The 13,124-nt window shown below is 44.0% G+C and overlaps 1 protein-coding gene across 2 annotated transcripts in view; it reads left to right on the top strand.

The window, feature by feature from the left end:
* Positions 1 to 897: 897 nt before the first annotated feature.
* The window catches only part of AGO2 (argonaute RISC catalytic component 2), a 50,267-nt gene continuing 38,040 nt past the window's right edge, over positions 898 to 13,124 (top strand). For both annotated transcript variants that reach the window (XM_080338594.1, XM_080338595.1), the window contains exon 1: positions 898 to 1,433. In XM_080338594.1, the coding sequence (XP_080194720.1) occupies positions 1,403 to 1,433 (31 nt within the window). In that variant the 5' untranslated portion in view covers positions 898 to 1,402. The remainder of the gene's footprint in view (positions 1,434 to 13,124) is intronic.

Genomic DNA, 13,124 nt, shown 5'->3' on the forward strand with positions numbered 1-13,124 from the left:
GCAGCCCTTGAATATCTACAAGTATGACCCAAAGAGAAGAGTAAACAAGTAGCTGATGTAACTTTGGAACTGTGAGATGCTTCGAGCTGATGAAGGAGGATATTAATTGGTTTGACGAACCATACAAGAGGAATAAAGGCAGTGAGACAATCAAATGCAATTTTCGAGTAAACAGGGCATTCAAGAGTGTAGAGTACATGTAATATTGATGCCATTATAGTTCTCATTTTAAACATGCATAACTAGGTAAACTGCTTTGAAGGAGAGGTAGTGGGGACAGAGCCAGAGCCACACTGTTAATTTTCCTGAGGTCTCATTGAAAGACAGAACAAGTCTCCGGCAGTCCCGGCTGCAGCACACACAGAATCCCAGAGTGTCAGGAGCTGGAAGGGACCTGGAAAGCTCAGCCAGTGCAATCCCCCCATGGAGCAGGAACACCCAGATGAGGTTACACAGGAAGGTGTCCAGGTGGGTTGGAATGTCCAGAGAAGGAGACTCCACAACCCCCCTGGGCAGCCTGGGCCAGGCTCTGCCACCCTCACCATGAAGAAGTGGAACCTCCTGTGTTCCAGTCTGTACCCACTGCCCCTTGTCCTATCATTGGTTGTCACTGAGAAGAGCCTGGCTCCATCCTCCTGACACTCACCCTTTATATATCTGTAACCATGAATGAGGTCACCCCTGAGTCTCCTCTTGTCCAGCTCCAGAGCCCCAGCTCCCTCAGCCTTTCCTCACACGGGAGATGCTCCACTCCCTTCAGCATCTTCGTGGCTCTGTGCTTTGTTTTAGTGTGACTGTTGATATTGCACCTGCCCAAGGGTAAAAAGCAGCCATGGTGGGTGTCTCCGGGGCCTAGAAAGGCTCCTGCTCCACATGTTTTCTGCCGGGTTAGCCACGTTGAGAGGCTGTGCGAGCGAACCACAAGGTACTGACGGCAGGACTGGGGCAGAGCTGCTCAGCTCCAGCGCGGGGAGGCGGCAGGAGGGCGCTCAGCTCCCCGGGGGATCGAGGAGCGGGGATCGAGGAGCGCAGACCGAGGACCGAAGCGGCCGCTTCCCGCCCGCCGCGGGCAGGAGGGGGAGGCGGGGCGGCCCTTCCCCGTGACCCCGCGGCTCCTCCCTTCTCCCCACCCACCGCCCCGCTCTTCAGTGCCGCTGAGTAACCTGGTTTCCCGGCGTCGGCCCGGCCCTCCTCCCTCCTTTTTTTTTTTTTTTTTTTTTTTCCTTTTTTTTTTTCTTTTTTTCCCCTTTTCTTTCCCTCCCTCCTCCCCTCCCCTTCCTCCTCCTCCCCTTTCCCCCGACAGCGCAGCCGGGGCTCGGGCTCGCTCCCTTCCCCCCCTTCCCTCCCCTGGAGCTGCCGGGACCTGGAGCGAGGCGCCGCCTCCGCCGCCGCACACGGAGACATGTACCCGGGAGCCCCCTCCGCCGGACCCGGTGAGGCTTCGGACGGTTCGCGTTCCCCTCCCGGAGCGACTTTCTCTGGCTCTCCCGGCTGTGGGGAGCGTGTGAGGGGGGTGACGCTTGGGGCACGAGGCGCCAACGGCCGCCGGGGAGCCGTTTAGTGAGGGCGGGTGGGGGGGGGGGGACACCCGGGCCTGGCTGGAGCCGCTGAGGCCGCGGCCGCACTGGCGGGGGAAGGAGGGGTCAGGCCGCTGCCGCCACCTCGGGGAGGGCGGCCGAGCGAGCCTGCGTGTCCGGAGGCCCCTTTTAGGGGAGGGTCGCCTTCCCCTGCCCTCCTCTCCCCTCCCTCCAGCGCGGCGGGAGGCCGGGCCCGGCCTGAGGAGGGGCCCCTCTCCGGGGCTGTGTTCGCCGCTGCCGGGGCGCTGGGACATGGCAGCGATTCCCCCTCCCCGGGGTGTCCCCTCGGCTGAGCGCTACGTGCCGCCTTCCCCAGGCCGGGGCTGGGCTGTTGTGCCAGCTCGGCCTCCCGCCGGCTGGGGCCCGGGGTCTCCATTTCCTCCCGCCCTCATCCCGCCGGCGGCCGCGTCCTCCCGGGGTGGCTGTGGACACGAGTGCTGGTGGTTTCGCTAACGGCGTGTTTGTCACACGGCTGCGCTGGTTATCATCTGCCGTGTGAGGAAAGGCTTAGACCACACCTGGAATACTGTGTGCAGTTGTGGCCCCTCAGTTCCAGCAGGACAGGGAACTGCTGGAGAGAGTCCAGCGCAGGGCAACAAAGATGCTGAAGGGAGTGGAGCATCTCCCGTGTGAGGAAAGGCTGAGGGAGCTGGGGCTCTGGAGCTGGACAAGAGGACACTGAGGGGTGACCTCATTCATGTTTACAGATATATAAAGGGTGAGTGTCAGGAGGATGGAGCCAGGCTCTTCTCAGTGACAACCAATGATAGGACAAGGGACGGGGGGTACAAATTGGAACGCAGGAGGTTCCACTTAAATTTGAGAAGAAACTTCTTCTCAGTAAGGGTAACAGAACACTGGCCCAGTCTGCCGAGGGAGGTTGTGAAGTCTCCTTCTGTGCAGACATTCCAACCCGCCTGGACACCTTCCTGTGTAACCTCATCTGGGTGTTCCTGCTCCATGGGGGGATTGCACTGGATGAGCTTTCCAGGTCCCTTCCAACCCCTGACATTCTGGGATTCTGTGATTCTATGGTTTGTGGTGTTTGGAGGGAGGTGAACAGTGTCCAGATGTCGGGGAGGGCTGGGAGAGGTTATCGGTGCCTTAAATGTCTTCAGGCTCAGGTGTGTAGTGAAGGCTAGGAGCAAAGGGAAGATGAATGTGGAGGGAAGAAAGGTTACTGACTCGCTCAGGAGCATTTCATGTTATTTAGGGGAAAGATAGGTTAATGCTGTGGGAGTTTGTGCAGTTAATATAGGAGAGGCTTTTTCTTTTTACTGTTAGACTTTCTGTGGTGAGGATTCTCTTCTAATCTAGAAACTGATATTTGGGTGACTGGTACTCAGTTTTCATCTAGAAAAGTTTCCAAATATGTGGAACTTTGTTTTATATTACTGTTCTCAACAGTTCTGCATAAAATGTTCTCCCTTAGAGGGATAATCCAGCAAAGAATAGTGTAGTGAAATGCAGGACCTGTTGCTGAGGTGTCCTTTACTACCTCTCTTACAAGTGATTGTGCTGTAAGAGCATTTACATCTTACCACAGTTAGGTGCTCACTTCTTTTTTTTTTTCCCTGACTTTCCCTTTTTAAGGGACAAAAATCAAGACAGACAACCAGGATTCTGGTTTTCCTCCTAACGGAACAGCTCTCCTGTTTTTGCTTTCTTTTCTTTCTGCAGTGTACAAAGGCTTTTACTAGACACACCGGGAAGATAAGTCTCTGCAGCCATGTGTGTTCAGACTGATGTTCAAGATTTTGATTTTGTGTATAGCATCATTTTCGCCTTTCAGTACCAATAACCATGTGTAACTAGTGATGTATCATTTGTTTGCTTCTAGTGTCAGGTTCTCTTCCTAATATACAGGTGTTCATGGTGCTCAAATTGTGCTGTTGTTGCTAAGGCTGTTATATTCACCTCCTACCAGTTTTCAGAAGTTATACCTAAGGAGCTAAAGCATTGAAAATATTGCCAGTGTACGGGCTGAGAGTAGTTTACCGTGTGAGAGTCTCTTTATGCTCCTTGATTTGCCCCCTGTCTATCCTGTGACTCGGAATGATCTTACTGTTTGCCATCGGGGACCCACCTTCGGTGTGTAAAGGTATTTTCCCCATATTGGAACAACCCTCTCTTGCTAGAACAAACTCTATACTTATTAGAGTCCTAGGTTGCTCTATGTTACTGGTGTGCATCTCAGGCTTGTGGTATTCTGCTCCCTCCAGACAAACTCACCTTCTGTCTTGTTCACCTCCTTGTTTATCTCCGCGGCTCAGCCCTTTTCCCCTGCGCAGATCTGGGCAGCGACCGTGTCTGTTCTGGGGTATGAGCTGTGAGTTGTTCTCCGCATGGTGAGGCTCTCCGTTTCCTTCCTGTGAAATCATCCACCGAGAGCCTTCGCGGCACAGCAGCTTCTAGCAGTCCAAACAGCTTCCTCCTCCACACCGAATCGTAAAACAGGGCATTTCAGTAGAGGGTTTTTTCTTAAGAGCGCGTGGCTGTGCTGTGAACCAGCCTGGAAATGGGGGCTGTCAGCAGGATGCTTAGTTGTCTTGGGTAAGGCTACACGTGGCCCGTGAGCTGCCAGTGAAAGTCCCTTTCCATATGTTAATCTGATACCTATAAAATGAATGTACTCTGAAATCCTGTTCCGAAGAGCGAGCAAGAAGTGTGAAGCAGCAGCTGCCACGAATGTACAAGAGCTCCAGCCTCTACATGTCTGTCAGCACATCCTTGACACCGCTTCAGCGCCCCGTTCCTATCTCCTGTAGCTTAGATCTTGCTGCCGTTTGCTTCTCCGAATGCTGCCGAGCACACGAGCTACTTTGTGCTTCCAGCTCCCGTTGCCAGACTGGACACCGCAGCCAACCTTGTGCTGTTGGCCTGCTGCCCATGTAATCGCTCAATTTGCCACAGGGTTTGCTATTTTCATCTTTATTCTTTTTTTTTTCTGGAAAGAGTATAAAGCAAGTTAGGAGGCCGTATCTGACTAATTTCAAAAAATTGCTGCGGAACGTGGAAACTTTGTTCGAACATGCTGTTACATTGGGAGTAAGATGTTTTTTATACAAGAAAGGGTCATCACGAAATTGCTGTTTTCATGGTTAGGAAACCTACGGTCCCCGTTCTTTTTTTCCAAATACTGTTTGAGATCTCAACTTGGTGTTGAATTTGCTCAAACATTGCGCTCTTACACCTTTTTTTGCCTTCAAGAAAATCTGAAAATATAAGAGAGAATGCTTTTTTTTAAGATAAAAAAGTTTGACACTGCTACATTTTGGTGTATCTTTTTCTAGAAGCGCAGAAAAATGTCAAAGCAGCATAATAAAAATCCTGTCATTCCTTTGAAAGAATTGATTAAAACTTGTGAAAACTTCTGTAGCTTATACTACTTGGTATTCATGTATTTCTAAATTCTAAACTTTGCGTGCTATAGCTTCTCTTTTTATTCTTTGACAGAATATTTGATTTTTGCCTGCTGTTTAAGGTCTTCATTTACTATTGAAGCAGCAGTTGTCTGAAAAAGAGTGACTTTGTGAAGAGGATTATGGCTTTATATGTAAAATACAAACCACTTTTTCTAGTGCAAGGAACCATTTTGAGCCCCCTGTACCAAAGTAGTGAAACTAAGGTGATTTTCCCACTTGTCATTTAGTTGTAAGATACCTCTTTAAAATTGTTACTAGACTTTTCAAACTTCTAAGATCTGAACCTGCTGTTGTCACAGAGTCGCCCAGTTTCTCCGGCTTAATTTTAGACAGTAAATTATATGGAAACCCATTGTAAGCTGCCGTAGATGGAAGAAGAAATGAGACCTTAATTTCAGCTCTTTTCCTTTTTGCATGGGAAATTTTCCTTAAATTTGGATTGTACTCGACAATGTTAAAACACAGTGTAACTTTTTCAAGTGTACTATTGCTGTGGCCAGTGTATTTTCCTAAAGAGAAGACTGTGTATTTTTATGTTGCTTCAGCTAGTCTTAAAGTGGCTTAAAGGTGAGGTAGTCATTTGATGAAAAGATAATTGTAGTTGTCATGCATGTGAACCAAACTTTCTCCTTTCCTTAGTGAACTAAAGCATATTTGCTATAGGAGAAGTGAAACATTTCAGCAGTGGTTCTCTTACTGACACTGCAGTGACATGGGATTTTGCACACTTAATTTGTCTTGATGTTTTGCACTTTTGGAGCGTTGTTATGTTTATGTATATAGTGACATGTTGTAATGTATATAGAAAGAGCCAAACAATCCTGACTTCCAGGAAACTATGGCTTTCACAATTTATGTACTCTGTGCTGCACTGCAATCACTGCCCGGTCTTCTGTTTCACAGAAGGGTGGGAAAGGGAGTTAAATCCTTTAACTCTGAGACGGAAAATATGTCATAAATTATCATAGGATGGTCCATTCTTTTACTTAAACAATATAGGAGGGAAAGATTTTTCCATTTGAGCAAACAGCCTCTCTGAATACTTTTGACTTTCCAGAAATTGCAAGGATCAGGTTGATGAACGCGGTAAACTTCTACCTGCTAAATTAGCTTTGCCAACATACACAGTTCTCGCTAATTAGGAACTTTACATGCGTAATGAAAGTCTGGTTTGTGTCAGCTAAGCATGTGCCGACAACAGGTTTATGAAACTTGTAAGACTTGTCGAAATTTTGTTGTGTATTCCCTCCCTGATTTCAAGTTTACTTGGTCATATTTTTAGTGGTGGAATTTCTAATACTCAGGCTAACAGAAAATATTACTAAGTTTGAAAATTAAGAAAAGTCAACCTCCAATGTCTTATTTTTGGTAAGTTATGAACTAGAAAAAAAAAAAATAGCTGGTGGAAAATATGATGTAGTTTTAACTGTAGTGGCTGTGGGTAGGGATCGGTTCCATCCATTGTCCAATTAAATTGCTTTAGTATCGTGCATCCTCTCTGATGTACACACAAAGGAGCCCAGTAGAATGAAAAGTATCTCTTATCCTTTCAACTAGGGAAATGCTGCACTCAGCACAAGGGGTTTTTTTGCTTTATTTTCCTATTTATTGTAATACCTGATGTTGAACTTAAACATTTCCATGTCAGTTTTGATAACATAAAAGACAGACCTGAATATCATCATCCCCAGATAGACTATGCAAGTCCAGTTCATCTCATATCTTACACCAGGGTTGTAATTTGTGAGTACGCACTTCTCTTTAATAACCATTTCTAGAAATAATGCTTCAAAGACACTTTTTACTTCTGTCCAGGGAGCGTTTTTCTAAATCCTTAGACTGAGATGGTGCTGTATTTTTGTATACTTTTAATAAGTGGTGTCTTCCAGTGCATTTAGCGAGCACCATAGGTTAGCACAATTCCTTTTCACTTCTCTGTTTCAATTTGTTTCGCTTTTACTATTACCTTTTCAGAGCAGACTTAGTGCTTTTCAATAAGTTTTAGTATTGGCGTTATTTCATCTGTTTCTGTAGTGTCTTTGCATTTTGTATTAAGGCAAAATATTTCTGCTAACTATCTTCTTTATAGCCTTGTTGCGGTTGGGAAGCTGTGTGATACCTGATGACCAGGCTTTCTAAAAAGAAGAGTTTTCTTTTTTAGACTGCATGACTTCACAAAACTGGACACAGCAACGTAAAAGGAAACCACTGATTTAGATGGGAAAGTACCATTGATAATGATGTTATCAAGTCAGTCCAAAGTTTACTTTGATATTTTTCTCTCTCGCTGCCCTCAGTGTTGTCTCTTCAATTTGATTCTCATTGAGCTGTCCACAGTGCTGCCAAATTTTCTTTGTGAAACTGATGTTTTTAATCACACAGGTGGGAAAAGTCATTAATTCTCTCCTGTTGTAATTTGTCCTCTTCTATTTTTTTTTTGTCAGTGCTGCTCGGTTGTGTTTTGTCGTTGTTGTAGATTTTAGTCTCCATTCAACCTTAGTTAAACAGGCAACTGAAAAATAAAACTTAAGTAAACTTAAGTTTAAGTAAACTTAAACTAGGCTCACTCAGCCCTGCTGCAGAAAGAAATGGTTGTGCAGGTGTTACTTTGTGCAGACCAATCCCAACTAAAACCAAGTCTTTCTCCTTCCTTGATTTAGTCCCCCTCCTAGTTAGTTTTAGCTGCTTTGCCCCATTTGTGTTTTCCCAACAGTTCTTTCAACAACAACCCGTTTACGTTCCCTTGTACAAGTAATTTTATAGTCGGAATGTGGAGAATATGTTTCATGTTAACTTTGCACCTGTGTGAAGAATGAGATGGCGCTCCACGTAATTCCATAAAACACGTATAAATCTGAAGCCTGTGTGTTTTAAACATATGTGAATTGTATGTCTCGTTATGTCACTTCCAACCTGTGTTGCAGTGTGACTGAAGCAAGGGGGCTGTGGAGTGAACATTGAGTCTTCACTCTTCCGAGGAGTAAACTAATCTCAGCACGTCGTCCTGGGTAGTGGGAATATATGTTGGTTTTACAACACAGATGTGCATATAGCGAATTAAATTGCTGATTTTGTGTGTAGTTTAGGAAAAAAAACCCAACAAACTAGAACTGTGTGGCTGGATGAGGAGCTGATTTGGCAGGTGGTGTTAGATACTGTAGGTATCTGTTCGAGCTCCTAATGTCACAGATTGGAGCTTTAGAACTGTTTTTTCTCAGTGGTGCTTTTTCTTGTGTTCTTATTTCGGTCGCAAAATTCACGTTAGAACTTCTTAATGTGAGAAAATAATGAAATTTAAATTTTCATCTAGCACAGTCACACACTTCCTGCTACTAATTTAGATTTATTTTGAATAAGCCAATTTTAGAAGAATTCCCAAGAGGGGAGGTTTCACTGGCTTAGCTAGATCAATCTAAAAATTGTTTGAAGTTGAACTTGTCATGTAGATGAATAAGACTATAAAACATAATTATTACTCAGGCCTCGTTATATACCTTTTGAAACTTGTTTAGCAAGTGTTTAGTATTAAAGGACAGGCGTCTATTCATACAGAGGGTAAATTCCTATCTAAATGTTGCTTGGCTTTGCTTATCCTTTGATAATGAACTTCTTATTTCATTGTCCTTTTGTACAACTTGTGGTTTGCAGAAAATGCTCCCATTCTTCTAGTTGTTTTAAATCAGTCCCTCTGTTGGTTGGGCTCTCTTGCCCCATCGTGCTCCTCTGTTGTTTCCGAAATCCTTGTTTGCTCTCATGTGGGTGACAAGTCAGAGGATTTTAGGAGAGCAGGGGATTTCTTGTGCTTTTTAATTGCTGGTGCAATGTAAGGTTCCTAAAACTATAGTGCTTGTCACCTTCAGCTCTTCTGACTGGAGTATTTTTGTTGAGGAAGCTAATGAGAGTCAAAGGTTTAAAAAGAAAACCCCAAACCCCACCAACCCTCCAAACCACAAACAAACCAAAACTAAAACAGAGAAGAAACCCAAGTTCACGTAGAAATGACAATGCCGAAGAATAAATATCTCTGTGAACTGGGCCAGTGGTTTTTAGTTTGGGCGTTTAATGAGGGAATGCTTGGGAATAGTTAGTATGGATTCGGAATATTTGCATAAGGGTGTGTTGTTTAGAAAGGGAGAGCTTCATTCAGAAGGAGGAAACTTCCCACCAGGGCAAGGAAGTGGAGCTTTATTGTTTGGGTCTTGTTATGTGATTAGAAAACAGTACTGGTATTTTTTCCTAATTGTTTCTGACTTGCAAATCCCCTTTAATGTAAAACTTCAATGGAGGTGTAGGCCTCTCTGTATGAAACTCGGATGTGCCTTTTTTTACACTTTCACAGGATCCTTAAAATAATGCATAGACCAAAAATGGACTAGATACCCCATGGAATAAAGACCTGATAGTGACACTGCAGGAGGAAACCGTTGCCAGAGGAAAAAAATCTGTGAGGATTTGGATCTCCCTATAGTAAGATGCCATTATTTGCGGTCTCCTCCCACGTTGTTGCCGTCATGGCTCGGGTGGCACCGAGTTTTGGTTTGTATCAACTCAAACCAGAACTTAAGTTGCTTACAAGAAGCAGGTGGAGGGAAAAAACCAACAAAAAACCCAAGATGTAATAGGAAAAAAAGATTCTCATAGGTGAGTTCTGCTGAAAGCCTACGCTCTCATCAGATCTCATTCCATTATTATGAACCTGTGTTTTACCCCTTTGCAGTGATGCTGAAAACCACAGCCTTATCTTTTGAAACCGCGTTAGATACTTATTGGATCTCTCGCATGTTAAAGATGTTCCTGCAGCTGCTTTCACTATCTAAAGTGATAAAATAAAGCGTATCCTCAGCTCTTAACTGTGAATTTTCTAGTTTGAAACTAAACCGTGAGAGTGTTCATGTTTTTCCGAGATAAATCCAGTGTGGGTATGGGGGAAAATTTCTTATTCAAGGAAAGCACGACTGCTTCTAAGTTGTAGGTCACCGGTTGAGTTTTGTAAATTAAAAACTACTTATTTTTAGATTTTACACAAAAATGCTGCTAGCCACAGTCTGAAGGGGTATTGAATATGCTTGCAAAGGTACTGCACAAAATACAGCCATCCTAGCTTATTTCTTTAATAAGTGGCAGACAAATAATTTCTGTGTTTCATTAAACTATATACAATGTGAATACCAGAGGGAACATGGATTCAGGGCCTCGGTGGCACCGGTTTCCAGACATGCCAGTGACAAAGGAGTAAAGCTCAAGGCATTAGAGCTCATTAAGCTCAGTGGAACTTGGGTTCATATGGGCACTAATATCTCTCATAATATATAAGGCAAGAGGAGAGACATGGGATGTAATGACAAGGAAAAGGAAGGGAAAGGTGTTGGTAGGAAGGCTGGGGAAGCAACAAGTGATGTTTTACCAGCCTTTTAGTGACTTAAAGGAAAAATGAAAAAAATGAAGATAATGGTTATGCTGTTTCCTACATATCTAAGCGGGTGCAAATGTCAACTAATAAAGGATGGGGAGCCACATTTATTTGCTAATCTAAACACTACATCTTGGCAAACAAGGGGTAAGGGAAGGGACATATGGGATGAAAAATACAGAATTTCTGGTCTTACCTTCTGCAAGGGAGAAACAGCATTAAAGGAGGAATAGGTGCTTGTGCCTATTGTTTTGTTGTTTGTTTTGGGGTTTGGGTGTGTGGTTTTGATGTCTCTATTCACTACATAGGCCTTTTGCAGTGGTAAAGAACAGAGATGGTATTGAATGGAAGCATTGCTCTTTACAAGTGCAGAAAATACTTCAATTTGTTTCAAATCGTTAGAAAAGGCATCTGGAATTAGTTCAAGATCGCTTTCTAAGGTATGGAAAACTGAATGCATCATTGTGTTCAAGTGTGATAAATAGCACTAAGAATGTTCTCCATTTCCCCCTTTGTTGGCTAGAGGTTTGCCTGAAGATGGAGTTATTTTGTAGTTTGAATTCACATTTAACGTTCAGCTGGGTTGCTGACTTGTGGGTAAGCCCTAAGCATCCTCTTCATTGTTTGGATGAGGCTTGCTGTTTGGATGACTTAATTCAACATTGCAGTTTGTAATTAAAAGCATTTCTCTGCCTCCCTTCGGAAGGATTGAAGTAGTAATTTGTACAATTCTGTGTAGAGGGATCGGTTAAGCCACCCGGGTAATTAACAGCGAGGACAGATGTTTTGTGCTCTATGTGCTCTCATGGTGCTCTTCTGCCACTCTGCCCACTTGCAGGTGGCCAGTAGGTTGGTGAGAACCAGCTTGTTAGTATTTGAAAATCGGAGGAGAACTTTGAAGTTCTAGGCTGAAAGGACAATGTGGGAAGAAAAAAGTACTAACACTTGGTGGCTTTTGCAAGTTGACATTGTCCAGAAGCAGCTTGTGGGCTGGAAAGCACCATTCTTTGTTTCCCGCCTGCTGATTTCTGCTGGAGCATTGATGTCTTTCTCTTTGGTTCTCTGACATTTTGTTCTTGTAGCCTTTCACATATTCATGTTTGAAGCGTGGTCACAAGTTACAAAGCAAACTGGATTGATGTCTTGTTTCTCCCTTTCAGTTCTGACCCCGACACCCCCTCATACTGTTGGTGTCTGGGAGTGATTCTGGTCTCTGTGAATCATATAACTTCTGGCACTATGGAGAGATCACATCACTGTCTCACAGAGGTCAAAGAGTAACCAAGATAACTAAGAGAGCTATAGGTTATTTATTCTATAGAATAAATAGATTATTTATTCTGGATATAATAGTCATAGAATGATTTGGGTTGAAAGGGACCTTTAACTACCATCTGGTTAAACCTACCTGCTGTGGGCAGGGGCATCTTTCGCTAGATGAAAGGATTGACTTGGGAGTTACATTGCTTGAGTTCTTTTGCAGTAAGTGATAATTACTCAATAAAAATAATGTCTAGATTAGGTCTATTGGACATCATGAGAGTTTCAGAGATAGTGCTGCTTATCTGGACTCCTTCTTCAGGCACTTAATTTCATACTACAGCACTAAGATGTTAGAAGCAATCTGTCAGAGCGGGATCCCTAAACTTCTCAATGATCATACGTGAGACTCGAAATATGACCAAATATGAGGACAGCGCCTTCATTTTTGTCCTCACTGTTGAAGCAGCCTTAGCTCTGGTAGCCCACATGCTGTGGTTAGAAAGCGAGAGACCAGAAGAACTTTTACAGAGGGGCTCCATCAAAAATGATATGAAAGGTGTCATATATGAATATTTGGCTATCCAGGCACAGTTTACATATGGTCAGAGTAAGAAAAGAAATAACAGAAATGTAACATGCAGAAAAAAATGAGGGATGCAAGAAGATAGTTGAGCTAAATGTCTTCCAAGTGTAAATGGAGACACGTGGTGGCCTGGGATGAGCAGGTGCTTGGGAGAAGTAAAGGAACAGACTGAACGCTATGGGGAATGGGGACACTCCATCCTCAAATGATCCGCCTGGATAACATTTGAAAGAGCATTCCAGGAAAATAATGATTTCCCAACTGTGGGGTGATACGTGGCTTGGAAACTTGCAGCAAATATAAGATGGACATTCAAAAGGGGAAGGTACTCTGGTGAAGGAAAAAAAAGAAGAAGGAAAAGAGAGGGAAGAAAGGAACAAGGGAAAAAGAGTAAAAAAAGGAATAAGTGACCTTGAGCTTTGGAAAAGGAAATTGAGATCTGCAGGCTGGGTGATCCCAATGAATGGATAAAGGTGGCAACTTAAGTCCACATTTTGGAGTACGCATATGTGTATATAGCTCTGGTTGCAACCTATTTTAAAGCAGAAATGTGGCTCTGGACAAGTAAGAGTTCTAAAGCGTTGTTTTCTTTGCTAGTAAGTAAAAGGACACGCAAATTCGGAGGTTGAATTTGATGTGTCCAGTGACCACTTTGTGTGTTGTACAAGCGTTGTGGTGTAACTCCAGCGAGCAACTGGGACCACACAGCCGCTCACTCATCCCCCGACCAGTGGGATGTGGGACAGAAATGGAAAGGGGGTGAAAAAAACCCCAAAACTTTAGTGGGTTGAGATAATTTGACAGGACAGCAAAGGGAGAGAAATAATAATAGAATATACAACACAAGCAATGTAGAATGCCGTTGT

Source organism: Nesoenas mayeri (assembly GCF_963082525.1).
Source record: "Nesoenas mayeri genome assembly, chromosome: 2".
Classification (NCBI taxonomy): Eukaryota; Metazoa; Chordata; class Aves; order Columbiformes; family Columbidae; genus Nesoenas; species Nesoenas mayeri.